The following is a 24370-nucleotide window of genomic DNA, read 5'->3' as shown; positions in this document are numbered from 1 at the left end:
GAGGGAGAGAATAATAATGTACTCTATTGCACACCAAAACACAATTAACATTTAAAAAAACAGTCAACGTACAGATGTAGTTGTGCAAATTTTTTTTATTGCTTAGACGGGTGGACGAGCTCACAGCCCACCTGGTGTTAAGTGGTTACTGGAGCCCACAGACATCTACAACGTAAATGCCACCACCCACCTTGAGATATGAGTTCTAAGGTCTCAGTACAACAGGCGGTGTTATCGCTAAAAGCGATCTCTCCCGGACAACCGTTTTATTTACAGAAATTCTGAAAGATAAAGCTACAGCAGGTATGTTGCGGTGTACTATGAGCAATACAATTATTAAAGAAAATACATACATGCAATACACAGATATATACCGTTTACTTAAGACAAGTGACTCGCTCCGTCTCCGCTCGAGTCTTTAACAAAAATTTTAACGATATTTGATGCTGTTTTATTTTTTTTAATAAAAGAACACTTATTGCGGCATAACTATAATAGTTGGACATATGCTGTCGCGACACTTTTTGTAAATAATAATGTGTTCTATAAAGTGACGAGTGAAAGAGAAGTCGTCGTGGCCTAACGGATAAGACGTCCGGTACATTCGTGTTTAGCGATGCATCGGTGTTCGAATCCCGCTGGCGGGTACCAATTTTTGTAATGAAATACGTACTCAACAAATGTTCACGATTGATTTCCACGGTGAAGGAATAAGATCGTGTAATAGAAATGAAACCCGCAAAATTATAATTTGCGTAATTACTGGTGGTAGGACCTCTTGTGAGTCCGCACGGGTAGGTACCACCACCCTGCCTATTTCTGCCGTGAAGCAGTAATGCGTTTCGGTTTGAAGGGTGGGGCAGCCGTTGTAACTATAATTGAGACCTTAGAACTTATATCTCAAGGTGGGTGGCGCATTTACGTTGTAGATGTCTATGGGCTCCAGTAACCACTTAACACCAGGTGGGCTGTGAGCTCGTCCACTCATCTAAGCAATAAAAAAAAAAAAAAAAAAAAAAAAAAAAAAAAAAAAAAAAAAAAAAAAAAAAAAAAAAAAAAAAAAAAAAAAAAAAGTGGTAGTACATTATTTTATTCTATCATCAATAGTTTTCGCAGGGCAAGCGATATAAAGAATATTTTAGGTAATTTTTTACACCTTGGATTACATTATTGGAGTTATTAGTAAGAATCCTTAATTTTTTCTAAAAAAATTTTAGCCTATGTTACTCGGGAATATTGTAGCTTCCAAACAGTGAAAGAATTTTTCAAATCGGTTCAGTAGCTTCGGAGCCTATTCTATACAAACAAAAAAACAAATCTTTCCTCTTTATAATATTAAGTATAGATATGAAATACATATACAGCAAAATAAAGTTCTAAGTCGGCAAAAACTTGGTGTCTAGTGCAAAATGCAATAATACGTTTTACGGTAGCTTAGAGAATATCCAGACATATAAAGTATTAACAGATTTATGTTCCTAAAGCTAAATATTTTAAAAAGTATTCCCCTGACACTACAAATGCTTTCAATATCCTTTATATACATATACTAGCGACCCGCCCTCGCTTCGCTTCGGAAACATTAAAACACATATGAAACCAAAAAAAAAAAAAAAAAAATTTAAAAAAAGTAGCCTATGTTCATCAGGGACAATGTCGGCTTCTAATGGAAGAAGAATTTTTCAAATCGGTCCAGTAGTTTCGGAGCCTATTCGAAACAAACAAACAAACAAATCTTTCCTCTTTATAATATTAAGTATAGATATAGATTGGTACCGATAACATATAATTTCTCTGTGTGTGTGTGTTCGCGCCGACGTTTGTGTCATCCGTATTTCAAAAATTTCATAGATTATAGAACCACTTCCCCATTGCACTCAGGCACGCAAGCACGTCGCATAAAATAAAACAATCAATCATAAATCCAGAGTTTAATTTTACATAAATTAAATTCCAAATGTCCAATGTTTTTTTTATTGGTTAGATGGGTAGACGAGATTTTATCTAGATATCTTATTATTGATTAGTTGGGTGGAGCTCATCTGGTGTTAAATGGTTACCGGAGCCCATAGACATCTACAACGTAAATGCGCCACACAGCTTGAGACATAAGTTCTAAGGTCTCAGTATAGCTACAACGGCTGCCCCACCCTTCAAGCCGAAACGCATTACTGCTTCACGACAGAAATAGGCGGGGCGGTGGTACCTACCCGTGCGGACTCATATGAGGCCTCAGTGACAGAAATCGACATAATTACTTCAGTGCGTAGGGCAACGGTGACCTAAATTGCAGTCAAAAGATTAAACATTTATTTTATATGATTTTTCAATCTATGTTTTCTTAATATCTGGAAATTGTTTTTGAATCGTAAAAGGTTTACAACTTAAATTAAGTCAAATCAAGTCAAATACCTACATAAATAGCTAGCTACTCTGTGCTTTAAGTCAAATACATAAATAGCTACTCTATGCTTTCGGAAGAAGGTTAAGATGGTACAACACGATAATCGGGCGGTAGGAATATTTTGAGTGCAGTGAAGTTAAAACACACAACCTAGATAAGGGAAAACAAAGCTCATGACTCATTAGCAAATACTCATACATTCCAGAGATTCCTCAATAGTTTTTTTGGCGGCGAACAGGGAGCGAGATTTTGGAGTTTGAAAATCTTTTATTTTTTTCCTACCTAAGCTGGTAGCCTTGAGAGGCTATTCCAGCGTAACCTGAACTAGTAGGTGAGCTCACGGGGCTCAAACCTGACGACACGTTGCTAACACGAACCCTAGCAAGAGGCGTGCTTCGCAGAATCTACCACCGGATCGGAAACACGACCCACTGAGATGATCCGGCGAGAAACTCAGTGGGCTGTGTCTGAGGGTTTGGGTATCTTAGTAATGGCAGGCAACACTTGACACATGTAATAGTTATCGAATATTGGAATGCTTATTTAAATGTTTAAAACAGATAATTGTCTTCTCATCAGTAAAGACAATGACTTCTCATCTAGACACGGACAGTGCAACATCTTAGGATTTTATAAAAATAAAATATTGTAACGTTGTAATAGTGTACAAAGTATTTGCAATCTATAAATATAAACATGAATTACTGTTCGTTAGTCTCGTTAAAACTCGACAACGGCTGGACCGATTTGACTAATTTTGGTCTAGAATTATTTGTGGAAGTCCAGGGTAGGTTTAAAAGGTATAACATAAATACGAAAATGCTCGGAATTAAATAAAAATAACAATTTTGTTTTTCCTTTGATGTGTCCCGCGTGAGACGGATTCCTTTTGTTTGTTTTAAGTTTATTTTATACAAAAGCTTACGTCTTTTATTTATCGATTGAGGCAATACGAAGTATGCCAGGTCAGCTAGTATAATCTATATCTATACTAATATTATAAAGAGGAAAGATTTGTTTGTTTGTTTGTTTCGAATAGGCTCCGAAACTACTGGACCGATTTGAAAAATTATTTTTCCATTAGAAGCCGACATTGTCCCTGATGAACATAGGCTACTTTTAAAAAAAAAAATAAAATATTTTTTTGGTTTCATGTGTGTTTTAATGTTTCCGAAGCGAAGCGAGGGCGGGTCGCTAGTTATTATATAACCATGAAGCTGAGTCTTTTTAAATAGCCCCTCACCTACAGAACCCAATCCCCTCAGATTTAACAGTCCAACACGAGCACTGCACAATATCGAGTGTGGTTCGATAGCGGTGGCGAAATAAGGGAATCGAATTTATATTCATTATTTTCTGTTAGCATCTTGCGTGTTGCGCATACGTAAGCGGGAATTTGAACGTCATGTACCAGAGTTCCAAATTTAAAAATGTTTTTTTTTTTCTGTGATCTCTTTTTGAAATTCCTACGGCGTCTAAGATTAATTGGATTCCAAATTTTTTTTAGGGGATTTTAGACATGGTAACTAAGACCTTTAAGTCATGTCTTATTTAAATTTGTATTCTTATTTTTATGAAAAATGATAATATGGATTGAAATGAAATAATGAACATAATTAATTTGAGACATTAATCAGCTGGGATGATGGGTAGGCAGACGAGCATACGGTCCACCTGATGGTGAGTGGTTACCGTCGCCCATGGACTTCAGCAATGCCAGGGACAGAGCCAAGCCGCCGCGCTGCCTACCGTAAAATTCCCTATTTGTCGAAAAATATTCGTATTCCAGGTGAGGTATTCAATTTTTTTTTCCAAGTCGATTATTATTAGGATCCTGAGAACCAATTAACTTTCTTATAAGTTAGACCAAAGAAATTTAAAATTCAACGTGCTTCTAACACAGAGAATTCTTAACTTTTACCAATTATAGACGAAATAGATTAATTTAATTATATCGAAACACCATTCGAATTTGCGCAAAGAAATGTTTTTTTTTTCCACTACATTAACATTTCCACATTAATAGCCCTTTAAGTAAAAGTACTCTTACTTATCTAACTATTATATAAAACTTATCTACGCACATTAAAATTGTTCATGCGATAAACATATTTCTGATATCCAAATGGAATACATAATTTTTTTTTTCTTTTCTTAAAATAACTGTATTTTAAAACATAACTGTCCTTATTTCTCATCCTTCCGAACCTACGGCCTACGGTCAATGACAGAGCAGCCGTCCCTTTCTAACGTACGCATGTTTTCTAAGATCTAAAAGAGACAAGATATCCAACGGTATATCTCTTTGAAACCGAGTTCAGAGTCAAGGACGACTGCACTTAGCTTTCGACTTGCATGAGCGAAACGCTGCTATACGTGGAAGCGAGATGGAGGGATTTGGTTTAGAGATGGCCGTTCACAGGTGTTACTATCGATGTTTTCGAATCGATATAAAATGTCGATTAATTGCGAGTAGTTTATTATATTAGCATGATTATGCATTAGTACTTAAAATTCGTGGTGTCCTAAAGGATGATAAGTTAATAATAATAATCATAATCTAACTCTTTATTTAACACCACATGTACAGAGTAAGCATATAAAACAAATAATAGACGGTGACATAATTTGGCGGCTGTATCTCTTCCAGGCAACCTTGCAGGGAGAGGAATCAGCAAACTAGCATGGACGGTGCCATATCTTAATAAACTAGATACCTAGAAGTTCAAATTCCTCAGGTACTACTTATTCTTTCAAAAAACCTGCTTAAATAGAGAAATAACATCGTGTAATAAAAATTAATCCACAAAAAATATAATTTGCGTATTTACTACAGACTTGAGACATACATCTCAAAGGTCAAGGATGGTCATAGCATTTCGGTAAGAAAACAGCTTTTGAGCCCTAAAATAGAGGTTTTACTCTTCATTACGTATATAATACGTATTTAAGTAACAATGCATTTGTACCTTCTAGAATCAAGAGTTTGATAGTATATTTGAACATGCAATTTCGAAAAGGGCACATGTCGCATATTTTGTCAAATACGTTTTTTCATATACATGTAGTTTTGAGGCTTACCTACACCCATTTTATAATAATTCCAGTAACTTTCGATTGCTAATTAACACTAAAATATATCTCAAAAGTTAATATTTTAAATTTTACACTGCTTTAGAAAATAATCAGTTTTTTTCATTTCCTGAACATTTTACATTTTCAGAGATGTGCCCTTTTTGAAATTGCATATTCATTTAAATTATTATCTTCTAATAGCTCTTACGACTCCGCTGATTGCGAACCTGATAGTAGTTCAATTCTTTTGGGGTCGCTACAATCGATTCTTAGAAATTAAATCGATTCCGGTACAAAATAAATCCAATCACTAATTCAGTCAGAATAATCGTGACACGAAAGCTACCTACTCGTGCGCCGAAGTCAATAAAAATAAATTTTTACTACAATAAATAAATATCACATTTAAATCGTAGCTATTATTTTTTTACACCTGGCAACATCAGTGAAGGCGGTAAAAATACGTGGACGATAATTTCGATTTTGTTGTGAAATGTTTTCGGTTGGATGCAAACGTGTTTTTTAAAGGTAAAATAAAAAAAAAAAACATTTTTCTTGTGAATTATTCGATACTGTGTATTGTGTGTTAATTTGACTATCTTGGATTTAAAATAGAGGTAAGTTTAATTTATGATTCGCAGTTTTAAAATTGTAGACGTCTAAGTGAAATACCGATATTCTTACAACCGTTACAATCTTATTATACCTAGGTCGGATTCCAAATTCTATTTCTTTTTCTACATTATGTTTTATTTGATTGCTTTGTTATTTTAAGATTCAGTGTTCTTAGCTACCCTGGTCTGTGGACACGATTCAAACACGGTACATTCGCAAGTGGATCATGTTATAATTCATATATTTTTAGATCTTTGAGACAATCTTTAACTAATCAATTCAATTTTTTTGTCTCAATTCTTTAATCAATTAATGGAATCGCTAGATTTTAAGGCACTTAATGAGGATTAGAATGAAGCAAGGAAACCAGGTTACGAATCATCTGGGGTTAAGTTGTTACCTGATTCCATGCGCCATCCGTTGCGAGATATGACTTTGAAGTCTGAACCACAAGACGGCTGTCACGACCTCACATCAGAATGCCTAACTGATTCACAGCTGAAATAGGCAAGACAATGGTAGCTACTCTTACGCTCTCAAAGAGTACCACAATAACATTAACCAGGGAATTTCTCGCCGGATCTTCTCAGTGGGTTGAGATTCCGATGCGGTGGTAGGTTCTGCGAAGCACTGCTCTTGCTAAGGCCAATGTTAGCAAATTCTCTCAGTTGAAACCATGAGCTCACGTACTGTCCGCGCGTAGCTAGAATAACCTCTTAGGCTATCAGAGAATAACTAGGAAAAAATACCACTAAATCTTCCGGTATTAGCTTTACCTGCCTCCACGCCTTCCTCTGCCCCAGAATATTTGGCTCACCAAAAGCCACTACGCATCTTTGTTTTTCCGGACGCGTCAAGTGTAGTGTGCCTTATCTATCTATCTATCTATCTATATATATATATATATATATATATATATATATATACACATATATATATATATATATATATATAAAGGAATTGCTGTTCGTTAGTCTCGCTAAAACTCAAGAACGGCTGGACCGATTTGGCAAATTTTGGCCTTGAATTATTTGTGGAAGTCCAGAGAAGGTTTAAAAGGCAAGATAAATATGAAAATTCTCGGAATTAAATAAAGTTTAGGTCTTTTATTTATCGATTGAGGCACTACGAAGTCTGCCGGGTCAGCTAGTACTTCATAATAATTGATAAGAGATAACGCCGTCAATATCTATTACGATCTACCGACTTCAAATAGCCACAATAGCTATCGCTTTAATATAGAATAATTTAAATTCTTTTGGTTTCTAAATACATAAATATCTCGTTAAAATACTACAGCTATTATTAACAATTATTAAACTTGATAAGCACAGCTAGCTCTTATGTTTGTATCGTATCGAACACCTGTGTGTGATAAAGTTTACGTAATTAATTATACATTTTATTTTATCAACGCGATATAGGTAAATACGCGACATACGAAATATGTGTGCTAAGGAAAAACTGTGACACTATCACTTATATCTCAAGGTGGGTGGCGGCGTTTACGCTGTAAATGTCTATGGGCTCCGGTAACCACTTAACACGAGGTGGGTTGCGAGCTCGTCCAACCATCTGAGCAATAAAAATAAAACTGTTGATCTAGAAAAAATATCAAAAAAAAAAACACGGTCGAATTGATAACCTCCGCTTTTTTGAAGTCGATTAAACGATAGGCTCAAAGACACCATGACCACCGCATCGTTGTTTATTTTACATAAAATTCTAAAACAATTCGTCATAATTAAGTAAAGAAAAACCTTCATAGTCTAAAACTCTTTAGTTTTATAAAAAGGATTTTTCTTGTATGTCGTTCAGTGAAGTTTGACATTCAGTAAAAAGAAAGTTCAGTTTGTTAAAAATAATGATTTTATTAAATTAAGTGCTTTAAATGTTGTTTTCTCATTATACACATGACAGAAAACGCAATTAAGTATTTTATTGTTTATTTATTGAAATCGTCGTGGCCTAAAGGATAAGACGTCCGGTGCATTCGTATGTAGCGATGCACCGATGTTCGAATCCCGCAGGCGGGTACCAATTTTTCTAATGAAATACGTGCTCTACAAATGTTCACGATTGACTTCCACGGTGAAGGAATAACATCGTGTAATAAAAATCAAACCCGCAAAATTGTAATTTGCGTAAACACTGGTGGTAGGACCTCTTGTGAGTCCGCACCACCACCCCGCCTATTTCCGCCGTGATGCAGTAATGCGTTTCGGTTCGAAGGGTGGGGTAGCCGTTGTAACTATACTGAGACCTTAGAACTTATATCTCGAGGTGGGTGGCGCATTTACGTTGTAGATGTCTATGGGCTCCAGTAACCACTTAACACCAGGTGGGCTGTGAGCTCGTCCATCCATCTAAGCAAAGAAAAAAAATTTATTCTGGAGTACCTAATATCATTATAATTATATAAAAAAGACGAATTTCGCACTACAATTCGGCTAACTTGAATAACAGGCGAGTTAGGTCAATGACACTGTGACAGTTCAACCACGAGTTTAGGTTACATTAACACATCTACACTCAACTGTTATATTTACCGATGAAGATATTTTTTAGAACAATATTGATTCTATTTAAATAGGTTCATTCTACTTTTTTTTTTAAGCGATGATGCAAATCGAAAAGCTCATTGCTTATGCTGACTTGTTTTTTATAATAATACAGATTGGGCAAAGTTAGGATTTTAGTAAGAACTAGTGGTCCCCCAGTAGTCGAAATTCGATTATAAAATTAATTGAAATTATAAGTTTGAACATTATTATCATTCTATTGTCAAAGATTATTATTATACTTCTATGACCGCAGATTTCGCCAAGACTACACTATAGACCAAGAATATTAATCTATTCTCAATTAGACCACAGACTTTAACAATAAAGTAAAGAGTATATTTACGTGTGTGCGTCAAATACATGAAAGTGTGTGTAATGTTTTTTTTTTTATTTAATGTATTTTTATGAATAATTTTAAAAAGATATTAGCATTCTGCACTCCTTCTCTATATTATCTATAAGTGTGGGAAATTTCATATTCCTCCGTCCACGTAATTTTCGTAAAAAGGGGTACAAAGTTTTTGCATCACGTATTAATATATCGATTTATCATTTTAATTGGAAAAAATAGTATTATTGGCAATCCGATGTGTTTCGGCCAGGTTATCCTAACAAAATGCAGGCAAAATGCTACAAATTTAGCGCTTTTAATGCATGGCGGAAAGTTTTTGAAATATAAAAAATAGACTTATTTGTAAATACCCGATATTTTGGATGCTTAGGGCAATTTCAAGAAAATATATGTTGATTGACTGACAGCTTTGTATTTTTCTTATTAGCACGTTCGCTAGCCAAAAACACTAATAAGTAATAAAATCTATCAAAACATTTAGATGTGACTGTATATCTTATTGATTTATTGAATTATTTTACTTTACTTATGTCAAGTCATCCAATAAAAAAAATACTATAACACCGAATGTACAAACTATATTAGAGAAACTTTCTTTTTTCATTTATTATCCAAAAAAGTATAATAGATACCATTTTAACCGATCGAGCGCGAACCGTTGATAGATCGACTCTCTATTAATGTGTATGAAGTGCGGAGCGTTGGAATATCGAGTATTCGCACAGTTACTGTTTGATTATAGGTATTAGGCATTATCGACTTTTATGGATGTGTCTTAACGCGCGTATGTATAACGTTGTCAATAAGTAAATAACATTTATAAATAACCATTTAAAATTATTTTGCCGTGATTTTAGCATTGATTTTTGTAATTTTTTTTATATTTAAGTTTTCATGAGGTACTTTTTTCAAAAATCGTGTAGAAATTTTTGCAACATATATAACTATATACATATATTTTATTGCATAGATGGGTGGACGAGCTCACAGCCTACCTTGTGTTTAGTGGTTACCGGAGCCCATAGACAGCTACAACATAAATACCACGACCCACCTTGAGATATAAGTTCTAAGGTCTCAGTACAGTTACAACCGCTGCCCCACCCTTCCAACCGAAACGCATTACTGCTTCACGGCAGAAATAGGCTGGGTGGTGGTACCTACCGGTGCGGACTCACAAGAGGTCCTACCACCAGTAATAAATATGAAAATAAGATCAGCACTAAAAGGCTTAATAAGAGAATCCCGGCTTTTGAATGGATATTTTTAGAACTTTGGAGAACTTTAACATTAGCTAGAGCGGTAGATACTAGCCGGATAGTTACAAACGTATAACTTACCCCCCCCCCCTTGTCTTAAAGAACGGTGTCGCGTAGATACTGCTCATTAATTAAAGCTCTCACTAGCGCTTATTAAGCACATTATGATGCATTATTTACGTGTTAATGTAACGTGACGTAAATTACCTCTTCACAGTACATAGCGGGTTTTAAATGCGGTTACTGTTATTTTTTACTGGTGGTAGGACCTCTTGTGAGTCCGCACGGGTAGGTACCACCGCCCCGCTTATTTCTGCCGTGAAGCAGTAATGCGTTTCGGTTTGAAGGGTGGGGCAGCCGTTGTGACTATACTGAGACCTTAGAACTATATCTCAAGGTGTGTGGCGCATTTACGTTGTAGATGTCTATGGGCTCCAGTAACCACTTAACACCAGGTGGGCTGTGAGCTCGTCCACACATCTAAGCAATAAAAAAATAAAAAAAGCTGAAACTGAGTTATATTCTGCGTTGTTTTGTTACCAGCTATGATTTGTATGCTGTTTTTTCGATTCCACATTTTAAGAAATAATTTTTTTTCTATTGCCTTTGTAGGCAGACGAGCGTACGGCTAACCTGATGGTAAGTGGTTACCGTCGCCCATGGACTTCAGCAATGCCAGGAGCAGAGCCAAGCCGCTGCCTACCGCTTAATACTCTCCACAAGCCTCGTTTGAAGAAGGACATGTCATAGCGCTCGGGAAACATCGTGGTGGGGAGCTCATTCCATAGCCGGATGGTACGTGGCAAAAAAGATCTCTGGAAACGCACTGTGGATGACCGCAGTGGCTCCAGGTAGTATGGATGAACTCTACTCCGGTGGCGGGCGGTGCCTTCATGACACAATCTTGTTAAAATTTAGGGTTATGTTAATATATCGGCTGCGTGCCGCTTCTTAGGAATGTCAAAAAAAAACAATTTCTCCTATCTAATCGCTTCTTGAGTATTCCTTAAAGCTTATCAAAGATTTATCAAAAGAAGTTCTGTTGTTGCAAAAAACATTTTTGTTTTCCTATTCTTCATCTAAAAGCTTTTGTTCATGCCATTGTTGAGTCATAATGATTAACGGTTCGCATGAGCATAGGCAATCTGCTCTGACTACGACAAAACTGGAATTAAGTTAGCAAAATATTTCCAATTGTTCTTACGACGGTACATCGAGAGGTCAATGACATCCTATTTTGCATTGATAGCACGGTAGGTATGTGGGCACAATCGGCTATTCGCCCACAACTTTCCAAAAACATAGATACACTTAATTAAATAGAAAATGCTTTTTTTTTATTGCTTAGATGAGTGGACGAGCTCACAGCCCACCTGGTGCTAAGTGGTTACTGGAGCCCATAGACATTTACAACGCAAATGCGCGACCCACCTTGAGATGTAAGTTCTAAGGTCTCAGTATAGTTACAACGGCTGCCCCACCCTTCAGGCCGAAACGCATAACTGCTTCACGGCAGAAATAGGCGGGATGGTGGTACTTACCCGTGTGGAAATTGTTTGAGAAACTGTTCTATAGCACTAGTGAATGCATAGAAAAAGCGGCACGGCACGACACGAGAACCCTCTTATCGTGGCCGCCGGTAACTACATACCCGATCCTGCGGACCGAATGGTAAACAGTCGACGTCACCCTAAGCACGTGATTGCGGATCCTCCCGATCCACGAACGGTGCTTTTAGGTACCTCAAGCAACGGTCATCGTAGAATCCGTTGCTTGCAACGAAGGGCTCGACGAGTAAATTAACCCTCAGACACAGCCCACTGAGTTTCACGCCGGATTTTTTTAATGGGTCGCGTTTCCGATCCGGTGGTAGATTCAAAGCACTGCTCTTGCTAGGGTTAGTGTTAGCAACGTCGTCAGGTTTGAGCTCCGTGAGCTCACCTACTTGTTAGATTACGCTGACTTAGCCTCTCAAGGCTATCAACTTAAGTAGAAAAAAAAAAGTGAGCCGTCACGGGACGCCTGGCAGATGTGAAACATCGACATTATTTTGTAAAAGTAATATGCAGAAAAGAACAGATTGTGATAGGAACTAAATATGTCATAATGATAAAATAAATTAATACGAAAAAATAATTTGTTTTCAAGTAAAACACAGGTTATGTGTACTGTAGTAAACAACACTGTATACACTACGGAGTATACACTATAGGTATCCAAGCTCAGTGTAGCGAGAGAGATGGCTTAACGTCGGATCGAGTGGGAGAGAATGGCACAGTCGATTGGGCATGGCGACGCGTCGCCACACCGTACACACTACTGCATATAGACTGTATATATATACCATCATAAAGCGTGGCGACGCGTCGCCAGGGCATGCGTCGTCACGCCAGAAATCGGTTTTACGTGCGGCTATAGATGTTTCACATCAAAGAAATTGTTAGTAGATTTACACCAATATCTTTATTGTATCGCCGGCGACTGAAACCGAACTATAAAATAAAACATTATACATTGCGAAATCGTGTATATTTTACATGCCTAAGCAGTATTTGTTTTTGTTTGAGCGTCCATTCAACTCTTTTTAATTATTAACCGACTTATTTAGAAATATTGTAACGGCTTAATCTAGCGATTATCTATACTAATATATAAATCTACAGTGGTTTTTACGGATGTTCCGTTATAACTACTGAACCATGCATCCGATTGATTTGAAACTTGGTATCCCTGTAGAAATACATGTAACAATTAATGGTTAGGCCAATATTTATATGAGTGTTGGTCTCCATACACCAGTTGCGGGGGCGTTAATGATGAGAATCTTTGTGGGGGTCAGAAATAATAATGTTAATTTTAAATGCCCAATGAAGCGGACGGGTACAGTTAGTTTTTTTTTCTATAAAATCACTTCTAGGCTGTTTTTGTTACATTTATATTCATTTTTAATTAGCATTCGTTTTGATTCTTACGGTTCGCCAAAACAGCGTGTGGAATGTTCGGATAACTTAATATTCACGTCGTGTGGATAACGGTTTATGACTCACGGCTCAGTGGTCGCGCAGCGCATCGTGACCTACATTGACAAGTTTATTGTCAGCTAAAATATCCTTTTAGTGGATTTTTCAATTTTGCGAATCTAAATATATTATCATATCGGGGTAATATGAATGTATTAATTCATATGTTTCTATTCGTATGTATAAGCAGAGTTAATTACTTGTTTAATTACATTAGTATTAATGTTTCTTAATCTATAAAAATAAATAAAATTGGAGTGTCTGTTTGTAATAATAAAATAACCATTTTTTACTAAATGCGTAAACCCGCCGGTATTGTCGTAAAGCGGGTGGCGCCGCGGGGCGAAGCTTGTCCTTAGTCCTAGCCTAAATTACTCCTTATATAATCAGCTACCTATTAGTGAAAGTCTCGTCAAAATCGGTCCAGCCGTTCCAGAGATTAGCCGGAACAAACAGACAGACAGACAGACAAACAAACAGACTAAAATTGTAAAAAATGTTATTTTGGTATATGTACTGTACATGTATATTCATATGCATGTAGTAAAAAGCGGCTATTTCAATATTACAATCAGACACTCCAATTTTCTTTATATGTATAGATTAGCACCAACAATTCGTTTTTAATTGAACTTCAATTAAGTTTACTCCATTGAAATAGTTGAAGAAGTTTTTTGTTGTGATATTTTTTCCAAATTTTCAACTTTAATTGGCTCTGATGTAATGTTGCAAAAATGTGGCTTAAACCAAATTATAGCCTTTCACCCCTCTATGTGAGTAATAATTATTGTTTTCGTTTAGGATTTATTTTTCATTGAGCCTCTATTTTTGAATGACTACGAGTTTGTTTCTAGGTATTAAATGATTTTTGTATAATATCTGCATGTTTTATATTCTTTTACTCTTAAAAAAAAATATTAACATGTAAATTTCCACAAAGTTCTTAATTTGGTGCACACAGGACATTTTTGTTTTATTCGATTAGCTTAAGTCGAATTTAATTACCTATTTACAAATTACATTGTAATTTGCGTTCAAAATCATTTCTATCAAGTGCTCAATAGACTTATTTCCTCTTAACTCGATACTAGTTACGTGTATGCGGAAAAAGATTTAGAAAAGGTGACTTTTTCGTATTGCCTAATTCTAAAATAATTAAAGTAATTACCTTCAATTACTATGACAATTTAGCCGCAGGTACTTAGATAATACATTAAATCAAGTGATAAGACAACAACTTAGCATTACAAAAAAAATCCCGCTGACACTTATTATTTATAAATTAAGTATTAAGGCCAAAATATAAAGTTCCTGCTCATTACTGTTCATTCATTCATTAAATAGTAATAAAATTACAGCTTACTACACACTAATATGGTTTAGTTAAAAAAAACACGTGTGGCACTCGGGGACTGCCGCAGTAAAGCTATTGCATAGCATTTTTTTTATCAACTTATGCAATTATAATTAGACAATACTAAGACCATGCTATATTAAATTTATAAACATTAACTAAACCAAAACATTAACGGTCCCCTTCACACTCATAAGCTAGACCATACGAGAGAGAGATAGGCAGACTTTTCATGATGCGCATGCAGTGGAACATCACGCCGCGCGCTTATTCACAAACACTACACAAGCGCAACGTGTGAATGTGTTAAATGCGAGCTACATGGTAGGCGGAGTGGGGGTGTTAGGTTTTATTTTCGTTACGGAATTTCTTGATTCAGTCGCCGCGCTCAAAGCCCGAGATAAAATCTATGTAATAGCTTAAAATGACAATCTATTTTTTATGAAATCGAAAGTATCGTTTTGCTTAGGAGAAAATATCCCTTCTTCTTCCTGCGCTAGCGCTAGACAAGAACAAGTTGGACTTGAACCAATTAAGCCCACTACCGCTTAACAACCCTCGCCCGAGCTTCAGACAAAACTCACCCGAAGTAGGCCGGGAATAAGGAGGGGCTGGGAATAAGGCGCATTTTGCACCGAGCGCATACCTCCCTACACGATGCAAATAAACTCTTAACTAAGCTAATAGTAAATAATAATAGATATCTCTTTGCAGGCTAAAAATGACAAGACTCAGCATAATAGCAATAGTGCTATGCCAGATATTGAGCTTGCAAATCCAGGGCGGGCACACCGAAGATGATAACCCTCTGCTGGATATCGCGTCGTCATTGCTCCAAAACATGGGCAATGGCGACAACAATGGCAACGGAATGGCGGCCATTGGAAGTATTATCGGAAACCTCATGCAGGGTGACAACGTTAAGAACTTGGCATCTTTATTTAACAATGAAAAAGAGGAAAAAGAAAAAGACAGCGGCAACATCGGAGATATTCTTTCAGGTAAACTTTTTCTCTAAGCGGATAAAAATGATAATTACTGGAAAGTGAATAGGAAACTGTTTTTTGTCCTAGTAGACGGCAACAGTGATTTGTTAAACATACGTCACTTTATTAGTCATCATATCTCTGTCTATTTCTCACGTTATAGCTATGCGAGAGCCTTTGTTCAAAACAACTAAAACCTCACTGTCTCAAGCTGAGCAGCATCATTCACGCAGTGATGTCTAGGAGGGCCTTTAACAATACAGGGAATCCCGCAGGTGGGTACCAATTGTTCTAATGAATTACGTACTCAACAAATGTTCACGATTGACTTCCACGGTGAAGGAATAACATCGTGTAATAAAAATCAAACCCGCAAAATTATAATTTGCGTAATTACTGGTGGTAGGACCTCTTGTGAGTCCGCGCGGGTAAGTACCACCACCCTGCCTATTTCTGCCGTGAAGCAGTAGTGCGTTTCGGTTTGAAGGGTGGGGCAGCCGCTGTAACTATATTTGAGAGCTTAGAAGTTATATCTCAAGGTAGTTGGCGCATTTACGTTGTAGATGTCTATGGGCTCCAGTAACCACTTAACACCAGGTGGGTTGTGAGCTCGTCCACACATCTAAAAAAAAAAAAAAATATAATACTATCCATGCAAATAATATGGTGCATTTCCTAATGGCCAGAAAATGAATGTCTTAACCCAAGGAAATTCACTTTGAATTGGATTTTGGTGCAGAACTAAACTTCTCAGTTCTCATGTTCTTCAGTAATCTACCAAGATATTCTTGAACGATAAAAGAAACGGTTAATGTCCGATAAAAAAATCATGTGGTTATTATTATTGGCCACAAGCAATTAGCTTGAACTAAAACAGTTATCGTAGTAGATGGTCACGCTAATTTTTCATACATTGTATTAATTTTATATGAATTAGTGTAATCGCATTTTGCACGCTTTGAGGCAGGCAGAAATTCCCTTGAATACCATACGAAGGCACAAATTCTAAAACAAGCATCATAAGGATTAAATACAAATAACTTTAATAAGTAATAGAGGAATAAGTTAAAATCAAACCAGTGAAGATACGTAAACCACTAATTGTTGGTGGGCGTGTGACGGGCCTATTTCTGCAGCGAAGCAGCCATGTGCTTCCTTTTTAACCATGGGACCGTTATAGCATATTGAGAATTCGACTTCAAATCCTAATATGGATAGCAATTGCACTGTAAAATCTATGACTTGCATATAGGCTATCTCGTCATCCGCAATAACGATAAAGTACTCTACGATATGTACAATGATAATATTTTATTTTAACGACTCCTCCTCCTTGCGTGGTATTCCTCACTGCTGAGGGTCATGACCACCCTTTTGTATCACCTTCGCACGCAAGATCTTTGTCCATCTATTTTTGTCTCTCGGCGGCTTTAACGTCTACAGGTATATTATAGAAACAGATAAGCAACTTTGTAAATTAACTAATAACGAACACTCTGTATGTAGGCTTAGGCAGTTTGATAGGCGGACAAGACGGAAAAATCGATCCGGCCATGATCGGAGGAATGATCTCGATGTTCGCGTCCATGGGCAGCACGCCTAAACGCGAGAAAAGGGAACAGAAAAAGGAAATAACCTTCGACAATTTAATGAACTTAGCATCGAGCTTCACGCAAAACAAAGAAGGCGGTAGCTACATGCCGCTAATCATGAGTGCTTTGAAAGGGTTCACGAAAATGGAAGCCGACAAAAAAGCCGACGAACACAAGGACCACGCATCCTTCTTGCCGCCGTACCTAGAAAAAGCGCATCTATACTGGGACATATTCATAAACTCCGAAGTCGGCAAACTGGTTTGGGAGAAAACCGGCATGAAGAAAATGTTCAAAGCCTTCACCGGCCCCGACGGGAAGATCAGCTTCGACACTATGTTCAAGAATTTCGAGAATACGTCGTTCAGGAGACATTGGATAAAGGCCTCCGCCAAATATTTGACCGACATGGCTGTTCATGTGACGAAGCCTGAAGTATATAGGAGGCAAGTTTCTCACTTTTGTACTATTTTAGGTGATGTGTGCAATCGTGTTGCAGTCACCTATTAGGGAGTGTGTAGAAATTAAAGTCGATCGGCAGCTAATGATGTATTGCGCGCATAATTTGTTCAAACGCTAACTCTGCTAAATCCTCCCCGGATGTAAAAACAATTCATACATATAAAGTATACCTCGATGTTTACTGATATCAGGAATCTTAACGAAGGCACAGCTAAAAACCCCCATATCTTTTACCAATAAATAATAGTTTAAAAAAACTAGCAAAATACGCTTTTATAATACGATTTTCTATAAAAGCGTATTTTGTTAGTTTTTGACTATTATTTATTTTTCATTTTTAGTTGATTTTAATTTTTTTCAGTCTGTTTTTTTAATTTATTTTTCTAATATAGAATTATCATCGGTCCTTAATAAGTATACCAAATTTCGAGTTAATCCGACGTTTTGAAGGGGGTCAAAATCATGTTCAAAGATTCCGTTACAAACATACATACTAACATACATACGTTTGAAGCTAATAAAAGCGTATTAAAACGAACACATTAACAACCGGTAAGGTTTGGTGTCAATATCCTGCCTGTTTCATCCCCAAAGCAGTCATGGGTTCGATCTAAACTAAAAGCCGTCATTGTTTGATTGCCGTAACATATCTAAAATGAGTGACACTTGACACTAAGAAGGCGTGTGATTGTATACGCAACAATTTCTAAAAATTACAAGCCCTATTCAATTCTAGCTTTTCAATAATTAGCTAAATTTCTTCCGTCAGCGCCAATGACATTGCCAATGTATATTGGTGGTGGTAACCTCTTATTAGGCGGACTGCATTTTCCATTGACGAAAAATAGCCTCATCTAATATTTAGAATTGCGTTCTTCACAGGTACATATCGATGGCGGAATACGTTATCAACTCGTTCATGGAGTCCCAAGGATTCCCTAACAGCATACAGTTCAACGCCAAAGCTCCGGCTAAATCGCTGACAGCCATCATCAATTACCTTCTGAAGACTTACATGGACTTCGATGCTGACGTTACCGAGTACGTCGTCCCGGCAGTCGAATACGCCAAGGTGAGTGAGCATGTAGCTGATAAACTTACCCACAAACACATCCACACAACACATTAAAGATAAGAGCAAAAGAGATGCAACAAATTTCAAACCACACACGAGAAGATAGATGGTGAACAAAAAGAACTGAAATTGATGACTTAAAATTAACAAATTTCGAGTCGTCATGGTCCAAAGGATAAGACGTCCGGTGCATTCGTATCTAGCGATGCACCGGCGTTCGAATCCCGCAGGCGGGTACCAATTTTTTTAATGAAATACGTAATTAATAAATGTTCACGACGCTGAACGTAGCTTCTCGGGATTCTCCTGAAAGTCCACCGAAAAAATCACAGTAATTTTTTACTGGGATTGTATTTCATTCCATATCATCTCATATCATTTCATTTAATTTCACCTCAGTTGATTAATGTCTAAAACTAATCATCTTCACTTCATTTCATTTCACTTCACTTCACTTCATATTATAATTTTTCATAAAAATAAGAATATAAATTAAAATAAGACATGACTTCTTGGTCTTAGTTGCCAGGTCATAAAATCTCTAAAAAAAAATGTTCACGATTGACTTCCACGGTGAAGGAATAACGTCGCGTAATAATATTTTAACTCGTAAAATTATAATATGGGTAATTATTCGTGGTAGAACATCTTATGAGTCCGCATGGGTAGGTACCACCGCCCTGCCTATTTATGCCGTGAAGCAGTAACGCGTTTCAGTTTGAAGGGTAGGGCAGACGTAATACCATACCGAGACCTTAGAACTTATATCTCAAGGTGGGTCGCGGCGTTTACGTTGTAAATGTCTATGGGCTCCAGTAATCACTAAACACCAGGTGGGCTATGAGCTCGTCCACCCATGTATGCAATAAAAAAAAATCTTTCAGCAAACGTTGAAGCTAGCGGAGAAGGCCGCCCAGTCTGTGGCCACCCGCGAAGACTACGCCGCCGTCAGCGACCGCCTCACGGACGCGCTCAACCTCGAGGTCATAGAGCCGGTGCTGCGGGTGTACCGCGCCTACCGGCACTCCGCCGCCGCGCCGCACTGCCAGGAGCACCTCATGTGCCTCGTCAACCGGCCCGAGGGCGACAGGAAAGGTGAGGCTCTCTGTTTACTGCCGGCAGGATGTCTAGGGGTAGGACGGACGAGCACGACCCGCCTGACTACCAAGAAGCTTTCGATCATATTTGAAAATCAGCGACTTGTGAGACGGATGTTGCGAATTCCATGGACGCCGGACCAACCATTTGAAGGAGCTCGGTATTGCCACAAGGCTGTCCGCTATCTGCTTCCAACGTATTCTCGCGTACTTCGGCAACATCGCTCGTAGAGACCCCGATAACTAGGAGAACCTGATGGTAGTTGGTCAGCTTGACGGGAGAAGATCACCCGGACGCTCACCTACCCGCTGGTCTGATCTGGTTAAGACGCTCACCGGCCTGCTAATAGCCGAGGCTATAAAGACCGCCGAGGACAGGAAGACGTGGGGAAGCATTGTGCATCGAGTGGTCCATATTTCAGATTAGACACGACCTTCAACAATGAAGAGACCGACTCAGTAGAAGAAGATCTGAGACCGATATTGTTGGTTGCTGTTAGATTGAGCCGGTGGTGTAGTGGATACTGCTCTTGACAACCGAGTCGAGGACCGCGGATTCGATAGCCGCACTCAAACAGTCGTATGACGAACGAGCTGTCAGCTCTTTGTCTGTGTGTCCGACATCCATATGTATATACATATTTTTATACCGATATACCATACCATACCGATTGAGGATCAAAAATCGATTCACTTATTAAAAACTACAAATATCGATTTGGTGATACGAAGCGATTTAAAATCTTGTAAAAAAAAAACTAAATCACGTAGCGTCGCGTGACTTCATACACAATACGTTTTTATCTATAAAAGATTAGCGACACGCTATATGATAATAATAAATAATAATCTCATTATTTTATTATAAAAACATTTTATCGATAAATCTGTGCTTGTGCGGGAAATGTAGTACAATCACTTAAGTACATATTATGTAACCATATTATATTGTTATACAAACCTTGCGCGTGGTCTCCTAGTTAGGGGCACGCATGTTTGCGTGTTTGTCTGTACGTCATCTTTTTTTTTTCCTTAGATGGGTGGACGAGCTTACAACCCACCTGGTGTTAATTGGTTACTGGAGCCCATAGACATCTACAATGTAAATACGCCACCCACCTTGAGATATAAGTTCTAAGATGTCAGTATAGTTACAACGGCTGCCCCACCCTTCAAACCGAAACGCATAGCTGCTTCACGGCTGAAACAGGCGGGGTGGTGGTACACACCCGTGCGGACTCACAAGAGGTCCTGCCACCAATAATTACGCAAATTATAATATTTTGCGGGTTTGATTTTTATTACACGATTTTATTCCTTCGCCGTGGAAGTCAATCGTGAACATTATGATAATGATGTTGATAATAATTTCCTCTAAACCGTTCACGTCGCAGGAGCCCCGGGTCTCAAAGCCGGACTGACGAAGCTCAGCAGCTTAGTGGCCTCCGCGGCCCTCAGCTTCCACGACGGAAAAGGATTCTGGGACCTCTACAACGCGGTCCAGAGCGACGTCAATTGCGAGGTAACTATACTATAATTTGCTTAAGCACTTTGTACTCTATTGCCAAGCGAATAAGGTCGCTAACTGAAGTTCTACGTTTCATTCCGGGTGGTAAGCTCGTGGTAACTATACTACAATTTGCTTAAACACTTTGTGCTCTATTGCGGGACGAATAAGGTCGCTAACTGAAGTTCTACGTTTCATACCGGGTGGTAAGTTCTTGGCCACTTTAAGGAACGGTACCTTGACTTTGACCTGAATACATAAGTCAGGAAAGGGATTTTAATTTAAGCAAATAGTCGAAGCAAATAGTCTATCAAGGTTCAGAATTCAGCCTGCCTTCCACTAAACCGATTACCAGCAGATTCTACGAAGACTAAATGAAGAAACGCCAAGAAATTAATTAAGTGGATACTGTAGGTGTACACCTTGGACATGAGATCGAAATCTCAACTGTATTGCTGCACCAGACTGTGGAAACGATCTCCATAAAACAGCGATTAACCACATATGACGTCATTAAAGAGGCGTCAGGATCGAATGTTTTGTTTTTGTTTCTTTTATTGCCCTTGTAGGCAGATAAGCATACGGCCCACCTGATGGGGAATGGTTACCGTCACCCATGGACTTCGGCAATGCCAGGGGCAGAGAAAAGCCGCTGCCTACCGCTTAAGTACTCTCCACAAGCCTCGTTTGAAGAAGGACATGTCATAGCGCTCGGGAAATAGCGTAATGTAAATACACGTCGTCATATTGGATACCGTCTATATCGTCTATACCGTCTGCAGGCCGCCTACCCCGCCGACTGCTCCGCCTTCCACGAGCACGAACTCAGAGTCACCACGGAGCCCTACCACACTGAACTATAACACTCAAATAAAATTATTAAACAAACACCAGTTTCATTCGTATCTTGAGATAATTCTAAATAGCCACATCGACGAGTGACAGGCTAGGTATTTGGTTTGAGCGACATTTTTGCAACATTACCGAATGGACATTAAAACTTAAAATTTTGGAAAAAATATCATAACAAAAAAAACTTCTTCGGCTATTAGAATGAGGTAAACTTAATTGGTTAATGTTAATTTTTTTTATTTTATTTGTATTGCATAGATGGGAGGACGAGCTCACAGCCCACCCGATGTTAAGTGGTTACTGGAACCCATAGACGTCCACAACGTAAATGCGCCACCCACCTTGAGATATAGGTTCTAAGGTCTCAGTATAGTTACAACGGCTGCCCCACCCTTCAAACCGAAACGCATTACTGCTTCACGGCAGAAATAGGCAGGGCGGTGGTACCTACCCGCGCGGACTCACAAGAGGTCCTACCACCAGTAATACCAAATAAAACGGACCTTTAATTACAAAAATAAATGTCGCGTGTTTAGCGAACTGTCGCTTATGCCAAACAGGTTTTCGCCCCTCGATATATATGTATGTATGTGTGTATGTATTTATGAATGTATGTATGTATGTATGTATATATCGAAAACGGAATACTATAACACGTAACCTAACTCATCACGAGATCCCCGAAACTATCCGATAGAGTTTTAATCTGGTACAAGCACTCGCTCTGCGATCTTAAATATTAAGTATATTATCTATGCTCAACGGATTTTTCAGCTACCATACGTATTAGCAAGGGTTACCATAGCAACTTTCATTTTTTTATTGGTTAGATGGGAGGACGAGCTCACAGCCCACCTGGTCTTAAGTGGTTACTGGAACCTGTAGACATCCACAACGTAAATGCGCCACCCACCTTGAAATATAAGTTCTAAGGTTTCAAGTATAGCAACAACGGCTGCCCCGCCCTTCAAACCGAAACGCATTACTGCTTCACGACAGAAATAGTAAAGTTGTGGACTCACAAGAGGGACACGATTCCACGTGGACTCACAAGAAGTCCTACCACCAGTAATTATGCAAATTATAATTTGCGAAGCAGCTGCTCTTGAGTTCTTAAGTCTCCTTCGGAGGCGCTCGGGCAGCTGTTAGTTAATCCCACCCCTCTTGGCTGAGCCTTTGCTCGCCCACCTGTCCTGGTGAAGCTGGAAAGGCCTCCGGGCCACCAGTAAATTCTTCAATCATAAATAGCTATGGTTGCCATGGTAACCGTTGCTATTGGATTGGAAGCTTACGGACCCGTCAATACAAGTCCAGTCCAAACTATTGGCAATAATTTAACTTCTCCTTCTTGCCCTTATCCTCCACTATGTGGGAGTGGCGCAGCATGTCCTATCTTGGTGCTAATTTGGCATTAGTATTAGGACCGGCGTCACTAACGTCAATGCTTTTTGGATTATAATAATATCTGCAGTGGTGTATTGCTGTTGCAATGGATACACCACTGGCAGTCCCATCCTGTGGCATGTTTGCCACAGTATGGGACTTTTACTGTTTCTCCTTTTGCTGTTTATTTTACTTCATCCGTTTTTGGTTCTATTATTTTACATTTTATTCTTTTATAAAAAAAAACATTTACGCCAAAATTTCAATTTTCAAATACCAAAAGTTAAAAATATCACGCCTCATTCGTTTTTCTGTATCTTCATAACAAAATATAACGCGGGCGTAACCGCGAGACGCGCCTAGTGTACGTACGATCGTTGTTAGGAAAATATTTAATAGATACATATAAAATAGTTACAAATGTCAGATCGCTTTGAACTGATCTAAGATTATTTTATATATGTCTAATACACATGCAATACCACATAATAATATACCGACAACAAACCGTCACGTATATTATGTACTTAATAAATATGTAATTACAACAATACTGAACACGGACGTTCTATGAACATACATACATCCTTACAGTTTATATGTCCAAACGTGACCCAATATATTTATCGTGGAAAAAAGCGTTTCATTATGAAAATGTACGGTGCAAACCACAAGGCACTATACTACCTATTTATTTTTATAATTTTTTTTTTTTTTATTGCTTAGATGGGGGCGATCTCACAGCCCACCTGGTATTAAGTGGTTACTGGAGC

The 24370-nt window shown here is 38.1% G+C and overlaps 1 protein-coding gene across 1 annotated transcript; it reads left to right on the top strand.

Moving 5' to 3' along the window:
• The first annotated feature begins 5803 nt into the window (after positions 1-5803).
• LOC114253118 (uncharacterized) lies at positions 5804-22250 on the top strand. The gene is made up of 7 exons (XM_028187878.2): positions 5804-6096; positions 15358-15644; positions 17136-17667; positions 18566-18755; positions 19643-19853; positions 21250-21377; positions 22145-22250. The coding sequence occupies exons 2-7, from the start codon at positions 15365-15367 to the stop codon at positions 22223-22225; spliced, it is 1422 nt and encodes a 473-aa protein (XP_028043679.2). The 5' UTR covers positions 5804-6096; positions 15358-15364; the 3' UTR covers positions 22226-22250.
• Positions 22251-24370: the final 2120 nt, after the last annotated feature.

This window comes from Bombyx mandarina, chromosome 26 (assembly GCF_030267445.1).
Source record: "Bombyx mandarina strain Sakado chromosome 26, ASM3026744v2".
In the NCBI taxonomy this organism is placed as follows: domain Eukaryota; kingdom Metazoa; phylum Arthropoda; class Insecta; order Lepidoptera; family Bombycidae; genus Bombyx; species Bombyx mandarina.
Note: the sequence above shows the minus strand (reverse complement) of the source record. Positions and strands in the feature narration are given on the sequence as shown.

Coding starts and splice junctions, on each gene's coding strand:
- LOC114253118 (XM_028187878.2), top strand. CDS start 15,365: ATGACAAGACTCAGCATAATAGCAATAGTGCTATGCCAGATATTGAGC. Junction 17,668..18,565: donor AAGCCTGAAGTATATAGGAG/GCAAGTTTCTCA, acceptor CGTTCTTCACAG/GTACATATCGATGGCGGAAT. Junction 21,378..22,144: donor AGAGCGACGTCAATTGCGAG/GTAACTATACTA, acceptor TACCGTCTGCAG/GCCGCCTACCCCGCCGACTG.